The sequence below is a fragment of the Dendropsophus ebraccatus genome, chromosome 3, assembly GCF_027789765.1.
Source record: "Dendropsophus ebraccatus isolate aDenEbr1 chromosome 3, aDenEbr1.pat, whole genome shotgun sequence".
Taxonomy (NCBI): Eukaryota; Metazoa; Chordata; class Amphibia; order Anura; family Hylidae; genus Dendropsophus; species Dendropsophus ebraccatus.
Window position 1 is genome coordinate 133,178,410 of NC_091456.1, and position 27,139 is coordinate 133,205,548.

The 27,139-nt window shown below is 42.6% G+C and overlaps 1 protein-coding gene across 1 annotated transcript in view; it reads left to right on the forward strand.

The window, feature by feature from the left end:
• The window catches only part of IPO11 (importin 11), a 359,108-nt gene that overhangs the window by 43,966 nt on the left and 288,003 nt on the right, over positions 1-27,139 (forward strand). Inside the window, exon 5 of the mRNA XM_069962715.1 lies at positions 2,283-2,486. Within this exon, the coding sequence (XP_069818816.1) occupies positions 2,283-2,486 (204 nt within the window). The remainder of the gene's footprint in view (positions 1-2,282; positions 2,487-27,139) is intronic.

A 27,139-nucleotide genomic window follows, 5' to 3' on the forward strand; every position in this document is an offset into this window, starting at 1 on the left:
TTAATACTACCTGCCTAGTATTGTGCAGGTAGCACTTGTGCTGTGAAAACAGCTGTGACCCATCCAGGCATAAACTCCACAAGACTCAACGGAGTGTTGCACTTCCCCATTTTGGTGCCAGCTCCAGTCCGCCCTGCAGTGCCAATTCTTACATTGCATGTTGTGTGAACTGGAAGTACCTTTCCCTATGTAGGTACATGAGAAAAGTAATTACCATTCTATCCGGTGTGAATCCTTTAGTCACACTTAGCAGGGACTTCCAGTAGTGATGTATTAGGCAAACAGAGTGCCCGGTAAGTGGGGGGAGCAGGGGAGCCATTTACCATCACTAGCCTTAGGCAGGGATGGTAAAATATCATGGTTGCTGGAATGCTTTTTTAAAATCTATGTCTATAGAGGGGGTTTGGAGCTCTGAATTGGGGAAATAAAATCTTTGAATGATCCGAAGATCTATTATGGAAACACAAAGTGATTTGCGTTTCTACTTAAAGATATAATGATGTTCCTGGATGGGCATTCATTTGGGGGTTATCAGCTTAGCGATATGTTCTTCAATTTTAATATAACCTTTAGTACAGGTAAAAAAACAATTATGCATGAAAAGTCCATTGACAAAATACTAATTAGTTATTATATGAAATGTCTAAACAAACGGAAGCTGAAGATACATTTAATGATCATAACCTCCGTTTTTCTCTCTTACCATCTGGTCTCTTTCTTTCAAATCTACATAATTGCATTTTAAATAACTTCGTCAACTGAAAAACAAACAGTTCTAATCATATACAGCTTAAGGCTGGGTTCACACTACGTATATTTCAGTCAGTACTGTGGTCCTCATATTGCAACCAAAACCAGGAGTGGATTGAAAACACAGAAAGGCTCTGTTCACACAATGGTGAAATTGAGTGGATGGCCGCCATTTAATGGCAAATATTTGCTGTTATTTTAAAACAACGGCTGTTATATTGAAATAATGGCAGTTATTTACTGTTATATGGCGGCCATCCACTCAATTTCAACATTGTATGAACAGAGCCTTTCTGTGTTTTTAATCCACTCCTGGTTTTGGTTGCAATATGAGGACCACAATACTGACTGAAATATACGTAGTGTGAACCCAGCCTAAGGCTATGTTCACACTACGTATATTTGAGGCTGTATATTTGAGGCTGTATAAAAACCAAAACAAGGAGTGGATTAAAAACACAGAAAGGCTCTGTTCACATAATGTTGTAATTGAGTGGATGGCCGTCATTTAATGGCAAATATTTGCTGTTATTTTAAAACAACGGCTGTTATATTGAAATAATGGAAGTTATTTACCGTTATATGACGGCCATCCACTCAATAACAACATTATGTGAACAGATCCTTTCTGTGTTTTCAATCCACTCCTTGTTTTGGTTGCTATGAGGACCTGACATGAGGACCAAATACAGCCTCAAATATACATAGTGTGAACCCAACCTTAGGGTGCGTTCACACGTACAGGATCTACAGCAGATCTGCAGTAGATTTGATGGCACAGATTTGAATCTGCAGCAGGTCCGCAGCAGATCCGCAGTAGATTTGATGGCCCAGAATTGATTTGCTTTGAATGTGCAGCTTCAAATCTGCACCATCAAATCTGCTGCAGATCTGCTGCAGATCCTGTACGTGTGAACGCGCCCTAAAGGGCTATTTCCATGTTAAATTATATAGGTATAATTTGTAGGGTTCGTCAAGATATATATTTTTGCAAATGCATTAATTTAGCGAATTGTGTCCCTCTCCGTCCGCTCTTTACCTTCCCATAGACAGCTCGTTTTCTAGGTTACTGATCACCACTCTGCTCTAAAAGCAGTGGTCGGTATAAATATATATATATATATATATATATATATATATATATATATATTATGCCAGACCACTGATTTTTGAGCAGAGTGGTGATCAGTAACCGAGCTGTCTATGGGAGGTAAAGAGTGGACAGAGAGGGAGACAATTCGCTAAACAATTTGCTGTGCGCGAGAACCAGCCCACGGTTCAAAAAAAGGACTGCGGCATCGGCATCCCCGTGGCGGCGCCAGTCTATTGATTTAAAAATCTTAAAGCGATGTACCTGATGGTGACCTAACGTTAACAGATTTCAGATTGATGATGATATACCTCACTATACAATGACTATGTATGAATGCAAAGTACAATACTAGTAAAAAAAAAATGAAGGTATAAGGAACACATGTTTTTGACCCATTTCAACCTTTTTGCATTGACCATCATTTCTGTCTGACTTCTAGATCGCCACCCAGATTGCTGTTCTGATTGCTAAAGTTGCACGACTTGACTGCCCCAAGCAGTGGCCGGAGCTGATCCCTACCCTGATTGAATCAGTTAAGGTTCAAGATGATCTGAGACAGCATCGGGCGCTGCTCACTTTCTATCACGTGACCAAGACCTTATCTTCTAAAAGGCTTGCCGCAGACAGAAAACTGTTCCAAGATGTAAGTATCTGCAGTGTGAGCAATGGCTTTCATTCCGACAGGCAATAGTCTTACTTGTTTCGTTAAAGTGTTGCGTTACATCTATTTCACTTCTCAAGTATAATGAGAGTTAAAATCTATACGAGTCTGCACACCTCGGCTTCTCATTTGTTCTCACTCTGTTCCCTCTCGTGACAAAGGGACTGTGAGGAGACAGATACAAACTAAAGATCATTGATTAAAGGCTTATCTCAGGGGTGGATGGATGAGAGGCAGTAAAATTCTGTCCTGTCCTCCCACTTTAACGGAAAACTCTGGAATGTGTAATGCTAAGAAGTGCATGAGAGAAACATAGCTTCTCATTGGCTTTTCAGATTAATGGCTATCTTTGTAATACATGGACAGGCCAGATTAGCCACAAAGGATCATTTTTTACATACTGACTTTCCATTCTGGCTCATGTAAAGTTGTACTGAGCCTAGGACCTTATTCTTTGTCATGCATACGCCCTAACAGAGTTTATGGACAGTTGTCTTCATTAAAGATGAGCACCATAGGCTGTATCGATGTTTTCCGGGACTCCCTAGGGCTGCATCCAACTTCTGCAGCCACTGGTAATCAAATGCTGAATAAACGAACAGACTTGAGCATGTACGCATTGCACTAATCTCTAGTAATGCAAGTAGAAACTTGTGTTCATATGTACTGTGTCCAGTCATACTTTCTCTTTTTTATGTAAGAATGACTAGTGGTATGACTTTTGGTATGACTAAGATGAATATATCCTATGCAGACATCATTTTTCTGTGCTAGCATCATAATAGATTTATGTGAAGTTTTACTGTTAAAGGATTCACTGTGTAGTAATCCACTATAAAATGTGACCTGGTCCTTTTACACAAATTACAGAACTGCAAGGTGACTGTAAAGTTATCACTAGAGATCAGCAGAACTTAAAGTGACACTGTCACCCCCTTTTTGCATTATAACATCTCTACACAAGTATAAAGGGTAAATTTAGCAGTTTTCATACTTTCTTTTATATCATGTGTCATGGTGTTAGTTCCAGTAAAAAGTGATTTTTGTATCATCTGTGGATTGTGGTATCTGGACGGGCCTTCACGGTCAAAGCACCACTTAGCCCTGCCCACAACACGACAGTTGGCCCGCCCCCATGACATCAACGCCAGCCTAAAGGTCTAGGCCCCACCCCTTCTAGGTCGGCCCATACCAATGGCTGCTGAGCCTATGCAGCGATGCTGTCACAGGGCGGGGCCAAAAGTGCCGTTGTGGCCGGGGCTAAGTGGCGCTTGGGCTGTAAAGCCCCGCCCAGATGGCAAAATTCACAGAAGATAAAAGATCACTTTTTCCTGGAACAATATAAAAAATGAGGTGTGAAAACTGATAAATTTACACCTGTGTAGAGAAGTCATAATGCAAAAAGTGGGTGACATTGTTACTTTAAGCATGCTAGAGTCCCCCACAGTTATTAAAACAGAGGTCAGTTGTGCTCTGAGTCATCAGCGTAGCAGTGTAAATGTTCTGTCGCTGCTGGGACTTCTGATCATTATAGTTGAGCACAGTGCACATTAATGTTTGGAAGTCCCATAGAGATTAAATGTACAGTAGGTGTGGCGGCCTTGCATACTACTGCTATTCCATTCACTCAGGGGACAATTGACCTTCGTTGTTCTGATTGGTTGGGGTCCCAGCAGCTGCACCCCACTGATAAGTTCCATTATGAGAACTTTATACAGAAGTCATGAAGCAGGTGACATGATTGCAGAATAGAAGATTCAATTAGTTGTTTTCATGATGTAATCAGAAATACCTGAATCTCAACTAGCCTAACCCATTAAAATCAAATGGATCTGCATCTTTAAAGATCTGTCAAGCTGTGGATGTAGCATGGCTTCCTTTATGCTTGTAATCTTGTACCCAAACTCAACTACAAAAAGTCATGCAGGGTCAGGTGGGCTCAGAAGGTCCAGCAGAAGACAACTTCATTTGAAGGAGTTGTATAGGATTAGAAAAACATAGCTGCACATTTCTTCTGCAAACAGATGTACAAAGGTTGTATGTGGTATTTCAGCTTAGTCCCATTCACTTAAATAGAGCTTAGCGGTAATATCAGACACAACCAAAGGAAGATGTGGCATTGTTTCTGGAAGACATACAACATTGAACACTTGCACTAAGGGACAATTCTTTTTCCAATTTCTATTACTTTTATCAACTAATGGCTTATTAGAATTTGCCGATGTATGTATGTAGAATTTGGACCTGAATGCATTTTGCACAATGATGATGCCATATGATGGTAGGTCATTTCTTCAGAATAACACAAGACATGTCAGTCTAAAATGTGTGAGACAAGTTGTTGGGGAAAACTGGCAATACGTCCAGGTCTGTGTTCACCTAGATAATTGTACAATGAATAGTAACATATCTGACACTTGCATCACGGTGAGATTTCTCCCCACGATGGAAGTCACAGCTGCATTATCACCTCTGTGTCTCCAAGGTAATATAGAGAAAAGGCGAAAACAGAGGCTTCAATGTGCGCTGCTAAACAGTGACCAAATCAATACAGAGGTTTACTGTCGCAGTGTAGAACTTATCTAGGTTGATCTATCAATGTGAGATACATACAGTAAGAACGTGTTAGAGCGACCCCTAAATGCATTGCATAATTTTGTCTGGCCATGGATCACCAGCAACCCTAGGATCAGCAGAATATGGGAGAACAGAAGCAAAACCCATAAGAGACATGTATATATGATTGAAAAAGTTTTTTATTGTCGTCTTCTCTGTCACGTATAACAATGTAATATGAATAACGTGTTATATACACACACACTACATATACATACACACAAACACACACACTTTTGAGTAGTGTACCTCTTGATGGAAGATCATTGACAAACCTCTGTGATGTGCTTTTAGGGAGGGGACACATCATTGGACTGAGAGAAGCAGAATGGTAATCTTGAGAAATTGATGGCCATCTAGGCTTTCTGACCCAGCTGTTAGTAGGTCTCGCTTCAACCCAGACTTTGCTGTGGAGCGACACACTGCCCCCTGCTGGTGTGATGTTCTGGGGAGCCATCACATAAGACAGTCGGTCTCTGCTAGTAGTTATATGATTGACACTAAGGGCCCCATTCCAACGGACGTTTATCGCTTTATAAGACCTGGACCTATTTTTATCGTTGCTCGTTCGCAAAACGTTCGCAAATCGTTCGCATTGAATAAGATGTCGTTCGGTCATTCGCAGTAGATACGAACGCAATTGCGAAGAGATAGTGAAGTAAAAACGATCGCAAATACGATCATAAGTAACGAATATCGTTCCATGGAAATGGGTGAACGTTTTCAGGTCTTTCGCAATAGCGGTCGTTTGAGATCGTTAATTGTTAACGATTATGCAAACGATAATCGTTTGGTGGAATAGGGCCCTAACAGCTCAGTGATATGTGTAGGACATCCTGCAGCCACATGGGTTGTCTCTCATGGCAGGACTACAAACTGGCATCGCTTAGCAAGATAATGCTCGCCATACAGCAAGGGGTTTTCCAGAAATGTCACCACCAGATTGTAAAACTTCATTGTCCTGGCTGGCTCTCGGTAACCTACAAGTAGGGCTGGGCCATCTGCCCAAAAAATAAAATCTCGATTTATTTATTTATTTATTTATTTTTTTAACATTATGGATGATTCTCAACTTTTATTTTTTCTAATTAAACAGAAAATTTTTTCCTTGCAGGCACCTCAGATACTATTTTATCGGTGTTTGAGGCAGCAACTAGTAACAGTGCCACTCTGCGCCCCAATATAGTGTTATGGAAATACTGGCTGTCATTATGGTGGGCACTCCAGCTGGCACTGTTATAGCCCAAACTTGATGTAATACTGTGTTTCTCCAAAGAAATAAGACAGGGACAGGGACATTACATACTCTTTATATTGTAGCCCCACTTTAAAGGGGTATGCGGCATTTTTTTTTTTTTTTTAAACAAATCAAATCTCCAGCGTTCCTAAAGGCAACCTAATTTTATTAATCGTCCAGCCCTACCTACAAGTGTGGAGAAAGTATAGACCCAGCTGTGGGCAAATGAGGTGCAGGATGCCATATGCAACTTTTATTCCACGCCCAGCCGTATTTCAACTGGCATCAAGGCAAGAAGCATCCAGCAGGTCACAGGAGGTTTTTTTTTTTAATTGTAGTTTTAACCAGTACACCTATGTTTTTCCTCTAAAATTGTAGCCAGTTGCATATATCATTGTTGCATTCACACACATATTTCATTTGATTCCTTCTTGTTTTATACAAATGTTGTCTGCCAGAATACCAGCTAGGAGTTATAATGATCTTATGGTTATTTATGCCCATGGCAGTGAAAGTCTGTAGGCCCAGCAGTTCTGTAGGATGTAATACCATTAAAGTTTGTTAGTAATGCTGCAGGGATTGCTTACATGTCCACGAACATGACCAATATGCTGTCTTTCAGATACAGATTTATATTTATTGTAGTTCTCAATTGGTGTAAATTGGTGTAAACCTGCGTATTCCTTGCGGTCACCACCACTCTTAGCAGAATAGCATTTTGCACGTTTTCCCTTTAATTTGCTTAAAACTATTTACAGTTTATCACATAAAAATGACTGTGAACGGGCTGTTTCCACTCATTGCTTTAAGCTCTATTTGAAGAGGTCCTCAAGGAGGTGGAATGGCTTCCGATTTATTTGTGGAAAACAGCTCAGTTGCTTGGGGATTTCACAGGTCAGCGTTCTCAACATGTGTGGAAGTGCGATAAAGTAATGAACATGTTCTCCAGAGTCTCTGGACAGAAATCTCTTCACACAAAATAGATATGTTGTCCCCTCTTTCTTAAGTAGAATATAATTTTTAGAAGTGGACCTTTCTACATTATCACCATGTTCTACAATAATTTGTGTGATGAGCCTGTCTGTATGGATGCCTATTTTTTTTTCTTATTGTGTATAGGCAGCTGGTTAGAGAAGAAAACAAAAAAGACCCGCTGCACGACACTTACGAGGGATTGTTCGGGGGTCGGAAAGGGGGGATCGGAGCCAGATAGGTTTTTTAGACACATTACAAAGTTATATAACTTTGTAATGTGTGTTAAATAAGCTAAAAAAAACCCCGCTGGAGTTGCCCTTTAAGCATGCTCGAGTTGTGCTTCTCTCTAGTAAGTCCTACCATTTACCTAAGCTTAATAAGAAAGAAAAAAATAAATAATCCTCATTGCTCCCTGGAATATCCATTTATTGAATTTGCGAGAAAAAGCTTGTAAGAGCAGATAAAGTGACCCGATAACCCTATATTGTTCAACGGGTTGTCTGATCCTAACTCAACATATTTGTTCACATATGTCCAAGTAACCAGAGACCTCCTGGATAGGTGCATGTGTTGCGCCTTGTAGGGGTTGTATTGGGGCATGGCATGGCACTTGTCACCTCAGCGGGTTAGAAAGTTAGTAGTAAGTAAAATTAGTAAGTGAGATTTTTGGAAATTTGGTAATGACAGAATGTGGATGAAATAGGTATACTTCCCTGATGGGAGTATCAAAGCGTCCCCTTCCTCTTCTAAGCTTTAGGTGATGGTGTGTATGTGGCAGCAGTTCCAAGACTGGGTTTAACACCCACCATAGAATAAGACTTCCATGTTGATAGTAGGGATGCACGATGCACCGAAATATCGATACTACTATCGATATTTCGGGCAAAAAAACGGTTCGATACCAGGATTTCCTGGTATCGAAACTTTAAGTTAAGCTGAGAACACGGTGGGCGGCTAGCTGAGCGCTGCCCCCTGCAGTCTCCTCCTCTGCTCTCCCTTCCTCCGCTCCCATTGGCGCCAATTTCAAATAGCCGTCACTTAGCTATTGCTAGTGCCGGCTATTTAAGTATATAGATGCCGCTGTCACACTGACAGCGGCATCTGACCCCTCCTGAGCCCGCTCCATATACAGCGGGGGTCGGCTACTGTGTGTAACAGACCCCCGCTGCTGGTGTCTCTCTGATAACAGAGTCCGGCTATGCCAGACTCTGTTATCAGAGAGATGATTTATGCAGGAGCCGGAGCTGCACGGAGGAGAGCGGCTGGAGAGGGAGAGCGGGAGAGGAGGACGGAGGAGAAGGCTGGAGGGTGAGCAGGAGGTCCGGGAGAGAGGAGTACGGAGAGGGAGAGCGGGAGGTCCGGGAGAGGAGCCGGAGCTGGAGAGGGAGAGCGGGAGGTCACAGAGAGAGGAGGACGGAGAAGGCTGGAGGTGGGGAGGATGAAGAGGGAGAGCGGGGACTGTGAGATCCGGGAGAGGAGGCCGGGGGAAGTGCAGCACATGTGAGGATCCAGCCGGCTGGCAGGTGGGGGAGGTGGCCAGGGCTGAGAGGAGCAGATAAGATCGGCTGTAGTGTGTGGGATCCTGTGTAACCTCCTCTTCTCTTCCTCCACAATCTTGGTAACTGGTGCAGCAGAGCTATCTTAGTGATGGGTGGTGCAGCAGAGCTGTCTTAGTGATGGGTGGTGCAGCAGAGCTGTCTTAGTGATGGGTGGTGCAGCAGAGCTGTCTCAGTGATGGGTGGTGCAGCAGAGCTGTCTTAGTGATGGGTGGTGCAGCAGAGCTGTCTTAGTGATGGGTGGTGCAGCAGAGCTGTCTTAGTGATGGGTGGTGCAGCAGAGCTGTCTTATCGCTTGGTATAGCAGAGCTGTCTCAGTGATGGGTGGTGCAGCAGAGCTGTCTTAGTGATGGGTGGTGCAGCAAAGCTGTCTTATCGCTTGGTATAGCAGAGCTGTTTTAGTGATGGGTGGTGCAGCAGAGCTGTCTTATTGCTTGGTATAGCAGAGCTGTTTTAGTGATCAGGCTATTTGGAAGAGCAGAATTGTATTAGTGATAATGACTAGTGACTATATTTTTACCCCTGTGTTTTTTTTTATACTTTACTAAGTATCGAACCGGTATTGAGTATCGAAATAAAAAAGTTAGTATCGGTATCGAACTCAAAATTTTGGTATCGTGACATCACTAGTTGATAGTCTGATAAACTCCATCACACCTGTCAGAAACATCTGGGCATTATCACTGAAGTGATTGTCATAATTTCCTACTGGAAAACTTAGACTGATCCTGGATAGAGATGAACGAACTTCAAGTTTAAGGGTCCTTTTACACAGAGAGATTTATCTGACAGATTTTTGAAGCCAAAGCCAGGAATGGATTTAAAAAGAGGAGCAATCTGAGTCTTTCCTTTATGACCTGTTCTCTGTTTATAGTCTGTTCCTGGCTTTAGCTTCAACATTCTTTCAGATAAATGTCTCTGTGTAAAGGCACAGAACACTGAACCGGAACACTCAGCATTTAACTCCTTGCATCTGGAAAAGTTGATTTCTGCTTTAGGGCTGCCAGAAAAACATGGAGATAGGCTATGGCTGTATCAATGTTTATCAGGACTCCAAATGGTGGCAACCAACTTTTCCAGACACGAGGAGTTAAAGGGGTAGTGCGGCGGTAAACAATTATTCACAGAATAACACACATTACAAAGTTATGTCTATGAATGGCCCCCTTCCACGTGTCCCACCACCCCCACTCGTGTACCCGGAAGTGTGGTGCGCTATACATACCTGTCACGTGCCGACTCGTCTCCGATCTTCAGTCTGCGATGTCGTCTTCGGATGGCCCGGCCGAATCCCTCCGAGCGTCCTGAGTGCCGGCCGCCCTCTTCAGCGTCATCAGATGCTCAGCCGCGATTGGCTGAGCACAGTTATGCCGATGACGCAGCAGAGGGCGGCCTGCAATCAGGACGCTCGGAGGGATTCGGCCGAAGACGACACCGCTGACTGAAGATCGGAGACGAGTCGGCAGGTGACAGGTATGTATAGCGCACCACACTTCCGGGTACACGGGTGGGGGTGGTGGGACACGGGGAAGGGGGCCATTCACAGACATAACATACATTACAAAGTTGTATAACTTTGTAATGTGTGTTATTCTGTGAATAATTGTTTACCGCCGCACTACCCCTTTAAATGGCGGATCCTGGATCTTCTGCTCATCCTAGCTTTGGCTCTGCTTTAGCCTTTTTGGTCTCTCTGATCATAAGAAACAGAGATGCTACAATGTGAGTATCTAAGAATGCCGAAAACAATCTGCCAGTGCTGTGCTCTGATTGGTTAAAATCCAAGCCAGGTTTATGACATTGCAATCATGTGTTACATCTGAATTTGGCTGCAGGTTTAATGTGGCTGTCATACTTGTTACAGTACATTGACAGGAGAAATCTGAAACAAATTCACAAAAGATGCATTATGTAGGCTTTAAGAATTTACAGCATGCTAAAAATTCCATCTGAAGAAAGTTCTCACCATTGGGATGATATAAAAACACTGTCAAGTCCAGCACATGTAAACCTCGTCTTATAGTTCTCCATCTTTTTTTGCTCTCATAGTTATATAGTTATTCAATTTAGAAGCTAGTTTTTAGCTGAAAAAAAGTACTTGAACATTTTATCTAAAAGCCAGAATTTTTTCTTTCTTTTTATGTTTTATCCTCCAATGTGTCTTATAGTCTAAAAATATGATAACATTTTTTTCTATTATCTTCTACTGAGTAGCACACTGCACACTTGGGATCAGTGATAAAGTAAAGAAACCTCTTTAAAGTCCCATTTCCTTATCTCGCATATGGTTTAATCCTTTTCAGGAATGTTATATAACAACTTCGCTCGTTCCCGTTTTAATTGTCCTCATTTGCATGTCATTAAGGAGTCGGGTAAACACTGTGGGCTGCTGAGAATCCCGCTGCACATGACGTCATGCTTTCTGTATATTCAACTCTATGTGAGGTATACAGTGCTCTTGACTTGCTTTACAGGCTTTGGGCATATTCCGATTTACTCATTTTGTGCACACTTCTACTGAAGACATTGCTCCCAAGATTCCCATAAGCAGCAACATTATTTGCTTGCTTTGCCACCTACTTGTTTAGCATCTGCCGTCTTTTTCCTGCCTTAGAAAAGTTTGCAATGTTTGCTTAGTGTAGTTCTACCATGAATTTCCCTGTCGGACGAAGAAAGGAAAAAACTGTGCTAATGTCTTGTCCCACTGACTGCATGTCCAATATCTAAAAAAGTAAAAAAAAAAATGAAATATTACCTAAAATTACATATAGGGGAACAGAATTCACTTTTCTAGATGTGTGCATTATATGGGAGACATCGTAACAGGTAGTATTCATCCAACTGAATATTAAAGGGGTTATCCAGCCCTACAAAAACATGGCCACTGTTTCCCCTCTTTTGTCTCCAGATTGGGTGGGAATCTCAGTTCCATTGAAGTAAATGGAACTTAATTGCAAACCACAACTGAACTGGAGACATGAGAGGGGGAAAAGTGGGCATGTTTTTGTAGCACTAAATAACCCCTTTAACCCCTTAACGGCTATACCCGTCATGCGTCCGTTAAGGGTGATCAGAGAGGGCTCCCGGCTTGAGCCCCCTCTGCAGCCCGCAGTCCTCGGTTGCTATGTGTAGCCGCTGCCGGCTAATTAACTATTCAAATGCATTTGAATAGTGGTGGTGCCCCCTGTCCCTGGTGTCTAGTGGGGGATCGCGGAGGGGAAATCCCTTGTACTGAGTCGGCTGGGGCTCAGCGTCGGAATGACGCTGATCTCGGCTCGGCATTCCATATATGTGGTCTGCAGCAGACCATTATAATAGAGCACCGATCTGATGGATTAGTGTTCTAATATATATACACCATTGATCTCAATAGGAGATCAGTGCTGTGTATGTAGAAGTCCCCCAGGGGGCTTCTAATTACTGTTAGTGAAAAAAAAAACTGTTTTATTACAAAAAAATCCTCTCCCCTAATAAAAGTTTAAATCACCCCCCTTTTCTCATTTTATAAATAAAAAGAAATAAATAAATAAAAAAATAAACATATTTGGTATCGCTGCGTGCGCAATTGCCCGAACAATTAAATGATTACTTTCCTGATTGCGCACGGTAAACGGCGTAAACGCAAAAACCCGCCAAAGTGCAAAATTGTGCATTTTTGTTTACATTAAATCCAGAAAAAAATATAATAAAAAGTGATCAAAAAGTCGCATATATGCAAACTTTTACGCAAAAAATTACACTTCACATAGCCCCATAGATCAAACAATAAAAGTGTAATAAGGATGGGAATAGAGCAATTTTAAACACATTTATTTTTTCTCAAAAGGTTTTAATTTTTTTAAAGCCTTCAAATAATATCAAAGTTATACAAGTTACATATCGTTGTAATAGTACTTTACCATAGGGCGAACGGCGTAAATATGAAACCCCTCGAAATAAAAGCAATTGCACCTTTTTTCCAAATTCACTGCACATATAATTGTTTTTCTTTTTTTTTCAGCATATTTTATAGAAAAATTAAGTTTGTATTTGCAAAGTATAATTGGTGTCGCAAAAAATAAGGGCTTATGTGGGTCTGTAAGGGAAAATAGCCTTTTAGGCTGGGTTCACACTATGTATATTTGAGGCTGTATTTGGTCCTCTTGTCAGTTCCTCATAGCAACCAAAACCAGGAGTGGATTGATAACACAGAAAGGATCTGTTCACATAATGTTGAAATTGAGTGGATGGCCGCTATATAATGGTAAATATCTGCCATTATTTCAATATAACAGCCGTTGTTTTAAAATAACAGCAAATGTTTGCCATTAAATGGCGGCCATCCACTCAATTACAACATTATGTAAACAGATCCTTTCTGTGTTTTCAATCCACTCCTGGTTTTGGTTGCTATACAGCCTCAAATATACAGCCTCAAATATATGTGTTGCTTGAAAAAGGTTTCATCGAGAAACTGAAACGTTGTATTGCACATTATGGGTGAATAAAACCACTGTTTTTTCACTATTTTTGGAGTGCCGCCTTCCTATCTACTGCTTGGATTCTTAAGGAGTTTGGGTCTCACTCCTGAGGGCCGTGCACCCACCGGAGCTATCTGCCACACAGTGCCGTCTACACCTGTTTTATTTTTTCAGCCTCAAATATACGTAGTGTGAACCCAGCCTTAAAGTGGCCTTTTAAACATGAGGAGGAAAAAACGAATGCGCAAAAATGAAAACTGGCTACGTCCTTAAAGGGTTAAGGAGGGTAAAACTGATGAAAAATGCCATCTAGAGTTTTATTGTTGCAATTAAAATTATTTAAAGCTCATTGCCAATTTGGTTTACTTACAGCATTTACAAATGTTAAAGGAGAGGTCCGGCGGTGGGGGAAGAAAATTGATATTGGGCGGGGGATGGGGGGAAAATAACAAAGAAGACATGCTTACCGAACCTCGTGCCCGCGCTGCACTACATTGCCGGGCTTCCGTACCCCACTGGATGCCATTTTCTCCCGGCTGTGAGGTACATCACAACCTGGCTACCACGTCACTAAAGGTTGGTATTTAGCCCGCACAGCCAGTGACTGCAGCGCTTTCCCACAACAATTGGCATTTTTTCCAAAATGCAATAACTACATAACCAGTAAAAAAACCTGACATAACATAAAAGTATGCAAATCTTAAATAACAAAGCAACAACATATGAGAATGCCACGTGGGAGAGAGAGATTGTTGACAGAGGCAGAAGCTGTAACAGGTTTCTGTCAAATTTGCAAAAAACTTTAGATATATAAGTTGCATTGAAAAGCATTACAATGCTGATAGAAGTATGACTGTTTTTCCTATAGTGTTAGAGGGAAGAATATACACCTATTTTATACTTAATATTTTGGTACTATATCTGTGTCAGTTTTTACTGCCTGGAAATACTGATCAGGAGGCTTCCAGGAAATCATCAGTATTTCCTGACAGTTATCAATATTTTTGATCAGGAAACCATCTGGAGTGCCTTCAGAAAAAAATATATATATATTGCAGTGTCAGTATTTCTGGACGCTTTCCAGGAAAGTCTCAGTAATTCCCTGAGACTCCCAAAGATTTTAATAGGACAGGTTCTATTATTTCCTGACCGATTTTCCTAAATGCATACCCTTCAGGAAAAATCCTGAAGGTTGTCAGTGTACAATACAACCATATCGGTCAGGAAATCCATCCGGGTAAATCCAGACAGGTTTTCCTGAAGTGTGAAGGGGCTGAGTGCTTTCTGTATTTCCTGATCAGGGAATAAAAAATGTATTGTCTGTAATTTTGCACACTCCCATAGACTTTTATAGGGTCATCTGCACCAGAATTCTGTAAATACATCAAGTTCTATAATTTCCTGACCTGTTTTCCGGAATGGGCACCCTTCAACTTTATGAAAAACCCTGAAAGGTGTCTGTGCCCTAACCCTAGGGCTCAGGAAATCTGATATGAAATCCGGATAGATTTTTCTGACATGGGGCCTTACCCATGTAAAAAAATCAAAGTCAAAGACTGTTCCTATAGATATATATATTTGGAAGCATACAGTAGGTGAGGAGGCACTGAGGTTTCCATTTGTCCTGTAAGGTGCATAGGAAAAGCCGAAGATCTTCATTCCTAGACTCTAAGGGTACTATTACACGGAACGATAATCTTCCCGATTCGGTGGATTATCGTTCTGTATAATAAATACAACAATCAGCCGATGATCGTTGTCATCGGCTGATCGTTGATATAGGTTTGAAACCATAATTGTCTGGCGCCAACCGCGCATCGCTACATGTAATAGCGGTGTGTGGCCGGCGACTGATGATTTACATTACCTATCCAGGTTGCAGAGCTCCTCTTGCCGTGGCCAGTGATTGGCTGAGCAGCCTGTCAGCTGAGACAGGCCGCTATGAAGCAGGAGCGCGCAGGACCAGGGAGGAAGACCACAAGAGGAGCCCTGCAGCCTGGACAGGTAATGTATAAAGTAAAAGCAAGGGCTGCAAGGACATTGGTAACAATGTCCCTGCAGCCCTTGTTAAACGATAATCGGGCCGTGTAATAGGCCCAGTAAACGAGCGCCCAACTAGCAGATCGGCGCTCATTATAGTTATTATCGGGCTTTCATTGGCCCATGTAATACTACACTACGACACGCATCTCTACAGACCCAAAAGCACAATACACTGAAAACCATGAAAACAAGACTGGAACTTTTTAGGAATATTCGGGCCGAGTCGATCCGAACCCGAACATTCGGTATTTGATTAGCAGGGGCTGCTGAACTTGGATAAAGCTCTAAGGTTGTCTGGGAAACAGGGATACAGCCAATGACTATATCCATGATATCCACATAGCATTAGGGCTTTATCCAAGTTCAGCAGCCACCACTAATCAAATGCCGAAAGTTCGGGTTCGGATCGACTCGAGCATGCTCCAGGTTCGCTCATCTCTAGTTAAGGGCTATTGACTATTTGAGTTTCAGTCTTCTGTTTGGACTAGTGGTTTTGATCTATGACACCTGTGGTTCCTAGTGACTGTTCAGCCAACCCAGGTGTCTTCCTTCGTCCGCACTTTATGAGTGACAATCAAACCAGCTTTCTTTAGTTGAAGGACTAAGAACCATTTATTTTTATAAGACTCCTTTGCCTTGTGTTAGCGTAATACATTGCTTGTCAGGTAAAAGCATCCATTATATAGGAAAAAGTGTAATATGTGGCCTGACAAGAGGAGAGCGGCATCATTCATTAATATGTCACTTGCTTAAATAATTGAAACAGAGTGCGGGGCAGGATAAACTTTTACCGCATATTAAATATTCTATTCAGCTGCTTTAAATGACTTCTGAAATTGTTTTCCGTGACCTGACAGTTAATTGAAGAATTGCGTAAAACCCAGCCATTATATTGGATGAAGAACGAAGCAAAGTAACGCCGGCACCAGCCGTCCTTGATTTTCCTAATATCTCACTATTAAGTAATTGGTTTTACTTTTTTTTTTTTTTCCTAGCCAGTAAGTTATTTTCCAGTCCTGCGGTGATGGTCCCAAGCTAGTTTAGAGTACAGAATCAATTTCTCATGTAATGAATATATTTCTTCCCTATGGAATTAGTTGCTATGATGAATCAAATGCAGTGTGTTCTTAAGGTGTCACCTACCGCTCACTAGGTCCCGACAATTTGCAATATATCCACCCGTAAGACTTAGGTAATTGAAGTTTAGGCTAAAAAGTTACATGAATGAGAAGCAGTGGTTAGAACAAGGTGCTGCAACGGCTGTGACACAAGGAACTTACTTGATTTAAGCAGTAAAAAGACCCTTTAGGTTGCTTATAAAAAAAGATGGAGCTCAGTTTTTCACCTAATGGTGACCTATCACAATAGAAACAGGACAGGGATTACACCAGATTTATGCCTTCTGCTATTGAAAGTTTTTGTTTTTTTTAATAAACCTAATAAAACAGCGCTGTAGGATTTTTTCTATTAGAGTTGTAGTTACCAGGTTTAGCCTGATGGGGGAGCTGTGTAACAAGTTTCATCTAAAATAAAATGTATACAGTACTTTGACGTCCCTGTGATACAAAAACTAGGATTTAAGTTAGTGGGTAAATGCACCCCAACAGGATTAATACAGTTTATTGACTAATACTGACATTTACATAACCTTACGAAAAAGAGGGAAGAGTGATGTAACTAATCATATATTATAGATAGAAAATCTGTAGCTGTTCCAACCTTGTGTCTATGGCAAGGAACGAGAATATGTTCTCATATATAAAAGATTTTAGTGTTTCTAGGTATTGTATATCCCTGTGTTATAAATTATGTAGGTTATGTATTAGGTATAATATGTATTAGGTAATATTGTAGACAATACATATAGATTGTGGGGTGTGGGTGCAGTAAGAGTAACACTGGAACATGTACATAAGAATTAATCAATATGTGTAGTACAGGTAAAGAGCACAGAGCTTTTATTAGGAAAACATTGTTTATTCTTTGTGCTACTCCCCCACGTCTGTGGTGACAGATCTCTTCCGACCAGTGTGGGACGCAATAACATTTGAAGTGAGTTATATACACTTTTTTTTTATTCTTATTTGTTATTGTAAGTGATTTAAAACCACTTTTTAACACTCTGGGAAAGGGATACTCAGGGAAAAAATGTTTTAAACCTACTAGTGTCTGTTAATGACTTCTATTTAGAAACTCAAAGTCTTCAAGTACTTATCAGCCGCTGTATGTCCTGCAGGAAGGGGTGTATTCTTTCCAGTCTGACACAGTGCTCTCTGCTGCCACCTCTGTCTGTGTCAGAAACTGTCCAGAGCGGAAAAGGTTTTCTATAGGGATATGCTGCTGCTCTGGACAGTTCTTGTCACAGACAGAGGTGGCATCAGGGATCACCATATCAGACTGGAAAGAATACGGCATTTCCTGCAGGACAAATAGCAGCTCATAAGTACTGGAACACTTGATGCTTTAAATAGTAGTAATTTACAAATCAGACCCCAGTTGATCTGATTTTTTTTTTTGCAAAGTACCCCTTTAATGTTTCTTGCTTCCTTTAGTGTCATATAACCTCCTGAAATGCCCCCTACACTATATATGAATTGTTATTAAAAATCTGTCTTCATTCACTGTGCTCAGCGGTTTAACATTATTTAAAACCCATTGAAAACTGTTGGCCATATGGGTGTGTCCAGGGCCGCTTTAACCAGAGGGCACATGGTGCACGTGCACCGGGCCCACTGGTTAAAGGGGCCCCCCCGAGCAGGCCGGCCGTTGCTATGTGCGACCAATGCGGTCGCACAGGGCTTCGGCCACCAGCCTGTCAGGGGGGAGCGCCATGGATGGGTAATCTACTTACCCCTCCATGGCGCCCCCTGCAGGGCCCCCCCGTCCGCCGCTGCCCCCGCCCGCCCGCTGCTGCTGCGGCGCGTCAGCGCTGCAGCAGCAGCGACACTGACAGAGAGAGAGCCATTGGCTCCCTCCCTGTCAGTCACTCACTCTTGTGGCCGCACTTCCTGCGGTCACAAGAGGCCGCGCTCTCCCTCTAGCGGCCGACGTCACTGGAGCGTCGGCGCGAGGATAAGGGGAGTGCAGCCTCTTGTGACCGGAGGAAGTGCGGCCACAAGAGGGAAGAGAAGAGGAACGCGTGGACCCAGGTGAGTAACAGTGTTTGTTTTTTTCAATGTTATATGGGAGGAGGAGCTATATACTATTGGGGAGCACAGGGGGCTATATACTATGGGGGGCAGAGGGGGCTATATACTATGGGGGAGAACGGGGGCTATATACTATGGGGGAGAACGGGGGCTATATACTATTGGGGAGCACAGGGGGCTATATACTATGGGGGAGCATAGGGGACTATATACTACTGGGGAGCACAGGGGTCTATATACTATGGGGAGCACAGGGAAGCTATATACTATGGGGGAGCACAGGGGGCTATATAGTACTGGGGAGCACAGGGGAGCTATATACTACTGGGGAGCACAGGGAAGCTATATACTATGGGGGAGAACAGGGGGCTATATACTACTGGGGAGCACAGGGAAGCTATATACTATGGGGGAGCACAGGGGAGCTATATGCTACTGGGGAGCACAGGGGAGCTATATACTACTGGGGAGCACAGGGGGCTATATACTACTGGGGAGCACAGGGGTCTATATACTATGGGGAGCACAGGGAAGCTATATACTATGGGGGAGCACAGGGGGCTATATACTATGGGGGAGAACAGGGGGCTATATACTATGGGGGAGCACAGGGAGCTATATACTATGGGGGAGGATAGGGGGCTATATACTATGGGGGAGCACAGGGGAGCTATATACTATGGGGGAGCACAGGGGGCTATATACTAATGGGGGAGGACAGGGGGCTATATACTATGGGGGAGCACAGGGGAGCTATATACTATGGGGGAGCACAGGGGGCTATATACTATGGGGGAGGACAGGGGGCTATATACTATTGGGGAGCACAGGGGAGCTATATACTATGGGGGAGCACAGGGGACTATATACTACTGGGGAGCACAGGGGTCTATATACTATGGGGAGCACAGGGGGTCTATATACTATGGGGGAGCACAGGGGAGCTATATACTACTTGGGAGCACAGGGGACTATATACTACTGGGGAGCACAGGGGTCTATATACTATGGGGAGCACAGGGAAGCTATATACTATGGGGGAGCACAGGGGAGCTATATACTACTGGGGAGCACAGGGGAGCTATATACTATGGGGGAGCACAGGGGAGCTATATACTACTTGGGAGCACAGGGGACTATATACTACTGGGGAGCACAGGGGTCTATATACTATGGGGAGCACAGGGAAGCTATATACTATGGGGGAGCACAGGGGAGCTATATACTACTGGGGAGCACAGGGGAGCTATATACTACTGGGGAGCACAGGGGGCTATATACTACTGGGGAGCACAGGGGGCTATATACTATGGGGGAGCACAGGGGGCTATATACTATGGGGGAGCACAGGGGAGCTATATACTATGGGGGAGCACAGGGGACTATATACTACTGGGGAGCACAGGGGTCTATATACTATGGGGAGCACAGGGAAGCTATATACTATGGGGGAGCACAGGGGAGCTATATATTACTGGGGAGCACAGGGGAGCTATATACTACTGGGGAGCACAGGGGGCTATATACTACTGGGGAGCACAGGGGAGCTATATACTATGGGGGAGCACAGGGGGCTATATACTATGGGGGAGCACAGGGGGCTATATACTATGGGGGAGCACAGGGGGCTATATACTATGGGGGAGCACAGGGGAGCTATATACTATTGTGGGAGAGCACAGGGGGGGCTATATACTACTGGGGAGAGTGCACAGGGGGGCTATATACTAATGGGGGAGCGCACAGGAGGGCTGTATATAACTGGAGGAGCACATGAGGGGCTATATACTACAGGGACACCTTAAAACTATGGAGGCACAGAGGGGTGTAACTACTGTATAGAGGTACAAGGGACCTAACTACTGTATGTGTTGGAGCCTAAAATATTTGTCTGGCAGATTCTGGAGAGAAGATTCACAGCCAGGAGAAGACTTCAAGGTGGCCCAGGCTGGATGGAGAGAAAAAGAAAAGGTGACAGACTCTGATCGGAGAAGACGCCCCCGGTGAGTCACTGGATGTAACTGCACTCTGTTATAGGATTGTAGTGTTAGGGGTCATGATGTGGCGGTATTATGTAATGGTATCATTGGTGATATCTTTCTGTTTTGTTTAGTGCAGTTTTTATGTAATATATAATCACTGTATGGTGGAAATAGTGTTATAAGGTAACTACTGTATGTATTGGGGCTCTTGATACAGTGTGGGGGCAAATTCAGTACATTATACAATGTGCCGAAAGGGAAGGGGGGGCCCACTCTTGAGGGCTGTGCACTGGGCCCACCAATGTATTAAAACGGCCCTGGGTGTGTCTGGAAATCAATTAACCATTAATTTCCATGTACAATACAGCCGGCATGACAGACACACAGTGTGTGAACTGTCGGTTATTTGCGGCCGCTGTTTGGAAACAACAGCCGGAAATAATTGACACTGTGTGAACAACTGCTGCTGTTTGCATGGATTTCAATGCAGCACATTTTTTATGACAAGGATGTCCGTTGTTTTATTTGAAAACAACGGCCATTCTCGTAATAAAAATTACACATAGCCTAAAGGAGTATTACCATGTGAGACATAAATGTCTGATAGGTGACAGTTACCCTTCTAGGACTCCCACCTGTCAGGAGTATAAGGGTCCTTTTTTCTGCCCTTCCCACATTAGATTGGAGCACATGAGGTGAAGAGGTGGCCATGAACGCATGCATCTCTCTCTGTTGTAGTTGGAGTTGCCACATTCATACTAAACCTTTTTTGAATGCCATAAAGGAGTTCAGAGACCCCAATTCTGCTAATATACAGGATAACAGAAATGCATCATTAGTGACGGTCCCTGCTGCTATATCCTCTAGTGCCCAGTACATCATATGAGCCACTGTTTTGGGCAACCCTTTGGTATAGACTGGATTCCAGTAACAAGCCTATTATGCTTTCTCTCAGCCTTTGGCAAAGATCAAGTGTAGTGTCTGTACTGTCTTATTGGTGGTAGTCCTGGGGCCATTGGTAATAGATGGGTGTATAAATTGAGTGTATACATGTTGGCCCTGTAGGCAACCCAGGTCTCTTGAGTAAAGCAATGGCGGCAGAGTATCCAAAGTGTCCAAGTTCCGGAGAAGTGGTGGCTATGGGTTGCATGAACTCATTGAGGGTGGGAGAGCACACTTCCTTCTCACACTGGCCTCCCAGGCTTTATGGCTAGGTAAGAAAAGAGGTGTTTTTTTTTTTTTTGCTAAAGGTACAGATCTCTCATAATCATGGCTCTTTCCATTCAGATCAATGAGAGGAAGGAAAATCGCCAAGCAAACAGGGTGAGACCACCCACCTGAACATATACTACTAAGTTCCAAGATGGGAAACCCTTTTAGAGTATTTTAAAGCCTGCCAGAAATTGAGCTTCTCCGTGCCCTGTTGGCTTTGATTAAAAGTTGTTATAGGGGATAAGCAAGCGGGGAGATATCTATTATTCAAGCGGACCTGGAGAAGTCAACAGGGACCACTTTGACGGCTCGGAGCTCCGTTCATGTTTTATTACCATGATTCGCACTTCAGAGTGCATCATACATTATTGTATAGAAGAACCTGTATGTATTTTTTGCTGTGGCTCGTAGATGACACATTCCCTTTAACATACAAACTGGAAAGTCTCCACACCATGAATACAACAGGAATATTCCTGCTGATGATAATACAAGAGACAGGCAAGCTAGTGCTGAATTTTCAGGCTGTTTTGATTTCTTGGGATGATCCATTATAGGTTCAATATAGAAAAATTAAAAGCCCAGCAGCACATCTCTAGGTGCATAAGTTACATGGCCCCTGAGATTTGTCCAGAGATACAATGTCAGTATACGGTTACCAAATCAATTTTATGAAATGGCACGAACCTGACATACAGGAGCTCTCTGAATATTGCACAGGTAATGACTCTCTGTATATTTCTAGACTGTGCAAATATTATATTGGAATTAGATATGGATTAGTTGTCCACTTGCTGTCAAAGAAATCTCATATTTTGTCCTTTCCTAAGGGAATAAGCATGTTATGAGCCGGCATCCCCAGCACACATGTATGGGCGCTTAACTTGCTTCCTTTTTACTGTGCAGCGATGGAATAATGAAACGAGAGCAGATGCTGTGCTACCTGCTTACATTACATTTAAGTGGCCCATTAGCCCAATCAGGTTTTCATGCAGTTTGCTATCACGCGGTGATAATTGATGTCTATTGATGAACACTTTTTACAGTTGACGGGGGAAAAAAAAAAAAAAGACGATTTTTGAGAAGTGGCAGTGCAACATCCTTATTGATATTTTGCGGCCCTACATTTGTAGATAAAGTAGAAAGCGTATAATCATACATCTCTTCTTGAGAGTACAGAGATAATTATTTTACTTCAGTAATTGAAATCCTCATCAATGAAACATTTCACTCCGAGCCTTACACCTGCTGTGATTTTAGAGGGTGGTAATAGGAATTTGCTAAATACATTTGTGGATGCAAAGTGAATTTTTGGAGAAAGCCAGAAATGAGACCAGTTTTAAAGGGAAACACCTGCAAAAGCCAGGATCAACTTCTTAGAAAACGTTATAGCCAGGGAATTTAGCTCTATGTTTGAGGTTGCTGATTGTGTAGTATGTTAGATTAAATATTTTTACAAAGCGCCAGAGGTCGCTGCTAAAATCCTACTGAATGTTCTACCATGTCATCATTTATTGCTAATCCACAGAAATGTCTGATAGATGTGGTTGCCACCCGAGATTGAGGGCCACGTACCGTCCTTTTCTGAAAATAAGACCTACCCTGAAAATAAGACCCAGCTTCATTTTGCTTTTTTATTGTTTGGAGTAGACTTCAAATATACAGAGGAAGGGGGTAGGTATACAGTACTGGGACTACCTGCAGAGGGTGATGTATACAGTATGGGGGAACAACTACCGAGGGGGAGTGATGTTTACGGTGTGGAGGAGAGACTACAGAGAGGGAAGGGAGGTATAAAGTATGGGGACTACCTGCAGAGGGGGGATTATACATCCTGTATACCAGTATGGGGGAGCAACTATAGAGGGTGGAGGTATAAAGTATGGGGATTACCTGCAGAGGGGTATGTATACAGTAAGGGGGAAGAACCACAGAGAGGGAAAGGAGGTATACAGTATGGAGGCATAACTGAAGGGGAACTTATAGTAAATAAGACCTAGCCCTAAAATAATCCCTTTTTTTCAGGGGAAAAAATGGAGAAACACTGTAGTTCAAGCGAATAGAAGAACACTGTAGTACAAGCGAATAGAAGAAAGACTGTAATGGATCTTACTGATTCTCCTCGAGCAGAACGTCATAAAGCTGTGTGAAGGCTTAAAGGTCATTCCCGCTCCACTGGGAATTCTGGGAAGAAAGGATATGCAAAATAGCTCTCACACTATCTTAAAATTGTAGCTTTCTCTTCAAGTCAGAGTTTTACTTCAACTAGGAGTCTTACAACATGAATAGGAATATGTACCAAGCCAAAAATCTGTCTTAGGGTTATTACCTCTCATCAGGACAGAGCAGGGTGGTGGCTGACTATTGAGAGGCCTATTGTCATGGGACCAAAGGGATACTAATTCTCCTTGAGGAGAGCGTCATAAAGAGGGGCAATAACCCCAAACTATTGTCTGCAGAAGGGTAGTCTTTCCCTTTCGAGAGATTTATGGCTTGACATATATCCGTGTTAATGTTTTAAACACTGGCTTAAAGGGAACGCCACCTTCCCAAGGTGGTCTGAGAGTTGCGTTACTTCCTAAACCTTAATAGAGATATACCTCATTATTCACTCTTACAAACTGCTAAAATCTGCCTTGAGACTGATAAACTGACAAAGGCATCTAGTTACATGTATCCCATAGAAATCTATGAAGGAGGAGAAGAGGAAAAAGCTACTGAAAGCACTAATTGTATTCATACAGAGGCATGCTGCAGAAGCTAGCAGGTGCGCTACATGACCACCCCCAGTGCACCAAACCCTGTCATCTACATATTAGGAAAATGAACCTTCTACATATAGGTATGGCTGCTGTCCCTGTCTCCTGCTCTATTAGAATGTATCATTAGGTTAAAGGGGTATTCCTCTCAAAATAACCTTTAAATATGTTGCTGCTGTTGGTGAGAACATTTTTACCTTTCTGTGTTTCCCTGGTGTCCTTCTAAGTCATCTTGAGGTCCCGGCAGTGACAACCCGATTAGCCAAAGCTGACGGACGGAGACAGGAAAGTGCCGTGGCCATTGATTAAAAGTTTGTCTCGAAAGGCAGGTTCTCCCAGTTGGGACCTGAAGATGACTGGTAGGAAAAGGCTGTTTGTTAGGTTCTGACCTAGGGCACCAACATATTAAAAGTTAATTTTGAGCATAAAACCCCTTGAGGTTTATTTAACCTGCTGCTAATTTCCCCTTAATAAAACATCCTAGATGGCCAGCTGAAATGACAAGCAGATAAAATCCATAGTGTACAATTCACACTTAAAAATCATAACACGTACAGCAGTCCATTATCCCTTCTAACCATCCTCCTATCTGTTGGCATTGGGTCCTTTGTGACTGTGTGCTCAAAAAGCCTCCAACGTATAAAAAGTAGAGAGTTTCAGAAGTTTTGTTGCTGTGGGACAGTTCGCATTTTAGGTATAGTGCCATTAAAATCCACATTCATAAAAAGCCTTTCTTGTCTAGTTCTTGCTTACTTGAGCCACTGGCATTGGCTATGTAAAGCGAGGTCAAAGATTCACCCTTGAGTTAGCATTAAGAAAACACTACGGTGGAGGGTTGAGCGCCTTTCCCAGATTCCACTCACATTGTTGTTCTTTTTCCAGCTCCCATGTATGAAGTGCTTAGAGTTTATTATTGCAGAAATCCAGCCTGTCTTCTGAGTGCTTGAGGAGTGTTTATCCTTTATACTGCTCAGAGTCTAGAGCCGGGAATAAAGAAGAGACACCCACGCAGTTTGGGTTATGATGAGAAATGTCCCCTCTGATAGCATGCTATATGGCAGGTTCAGGAGAAATGCTTGTGCTCCTCTGGTACACACTTTAACTGTGCAGTTTGTTTTTGCATTGAAGATAAGTAGATCAGTAATGTCCATAAATGAGATTGGCTGCAGGAAATGTGAATAGGTTATACGTGTTTTACTGGATACGCTGGAGAAAACTGAGCATGGTACATCTGTCCTCATGAGACCTTGCTTTTCATTTTAGTGATAAAAAGTTCTCATATTATGCACTAGATGCTTGCCATTCCAATGCTGTTCACTGTATGTGCTTATGTGTCTTTTCTTGCACTAGATTTAGGTGCCATAGATGTCAAAGCTCAAAAATTCCATGGGGATTGATATTGTTTTTAAAATGTATTTATTTTAGATATGAAGGAAAATTTCTTGTTGCAATTAAATTCAATAAATTACATAAGGTTAGACTTTTTTCCCCCCCCAGAAACCACATCAGCTTTATATATACGTTGTGTCTGGTATAGCAACTCAACTGCATTCACCTTCAACTGTGCGTGGACATGTGCTGGTGGGGGCATGGGGACCTTGGATACCCTGCAAGATTTTTAATCCATGATGTTGTAGTGTGTTACTAACTGTAATCTTTGATATTGTGGTCCCATCTCACTTCAGGTTATTGACCAGGTCCCTTCTTGTAGTTTTAGAGAATTATCCTTACCCCATGAGGCGAGATCTTGCATGGAGCCCCAGACCAAGATTGACAGTCATCTTGTGTTTCTTCCATTTTCTAATAATTGCACCAACAGTTATTGCCTTCTCATCAAGTTGTTTGCATATTGCCCTGTAGCCTATCCCAGCCTTGTGCAGGTCTACAATTTTGTCCCCGGTGTCCTTAGACAGATCTTTGGTCTTGGCGATGGTGGAGAGGTTGAAGGACGATTGATTGTTTTTGAGGTTTTTTTTTTATACAGATCAAATTGTATACAGTTCAAACTAGTTCAGTTATTACAGGTGATGACTGCAAAGTAGGAGGAGCTTGTTATAGAAAAACTAACAGGTTTGTGTGAGTCAGAATTCTTGATGGTTGATAGGTGAGCAAATCCTTTTTTTCTTTTTTTAAGATTCTGTCTCTCAAGTGTACCTACAGTCACTGACAGCTGCCCCTGCTCTTTCTCACTCTCCTCATAGTGTATAGTTTCCCATACATATTAGTGAAATGTTGGGCAAAACTTCCATTTTCAGTGGATGAGTCGACCATCTAAACGTGTAACCTGCCTGACCCTTCTCTCCAAAAGTCAGGAAGTCTAGATACACATTAGACAGTTTGCCGATCCCCTTTGTTTTTGGGCAGTCCCCGCTGCTAGAGCTGAGTGGCAGCATCTTACTTTTCTCCATTTGGCCAAACCCAACATTTATATGTATTGGGGATAAGGGCTATTGGAAATGTATGGACACCTTTAGAGATAGCAGGTGGGGGAGATAGCAGGTGAACAGGTTATAAAGAAAAGACTGAGATTTCTCCTCTTCTCAAATCCATTCCTGGCTTTGGCTTAAAAAATGTGCCAGATAAATCTCTCTGTTTAAAGGCACCCTTAGGGTCCTATTAGAAGAAGTGATTTTTAACGATAAACAA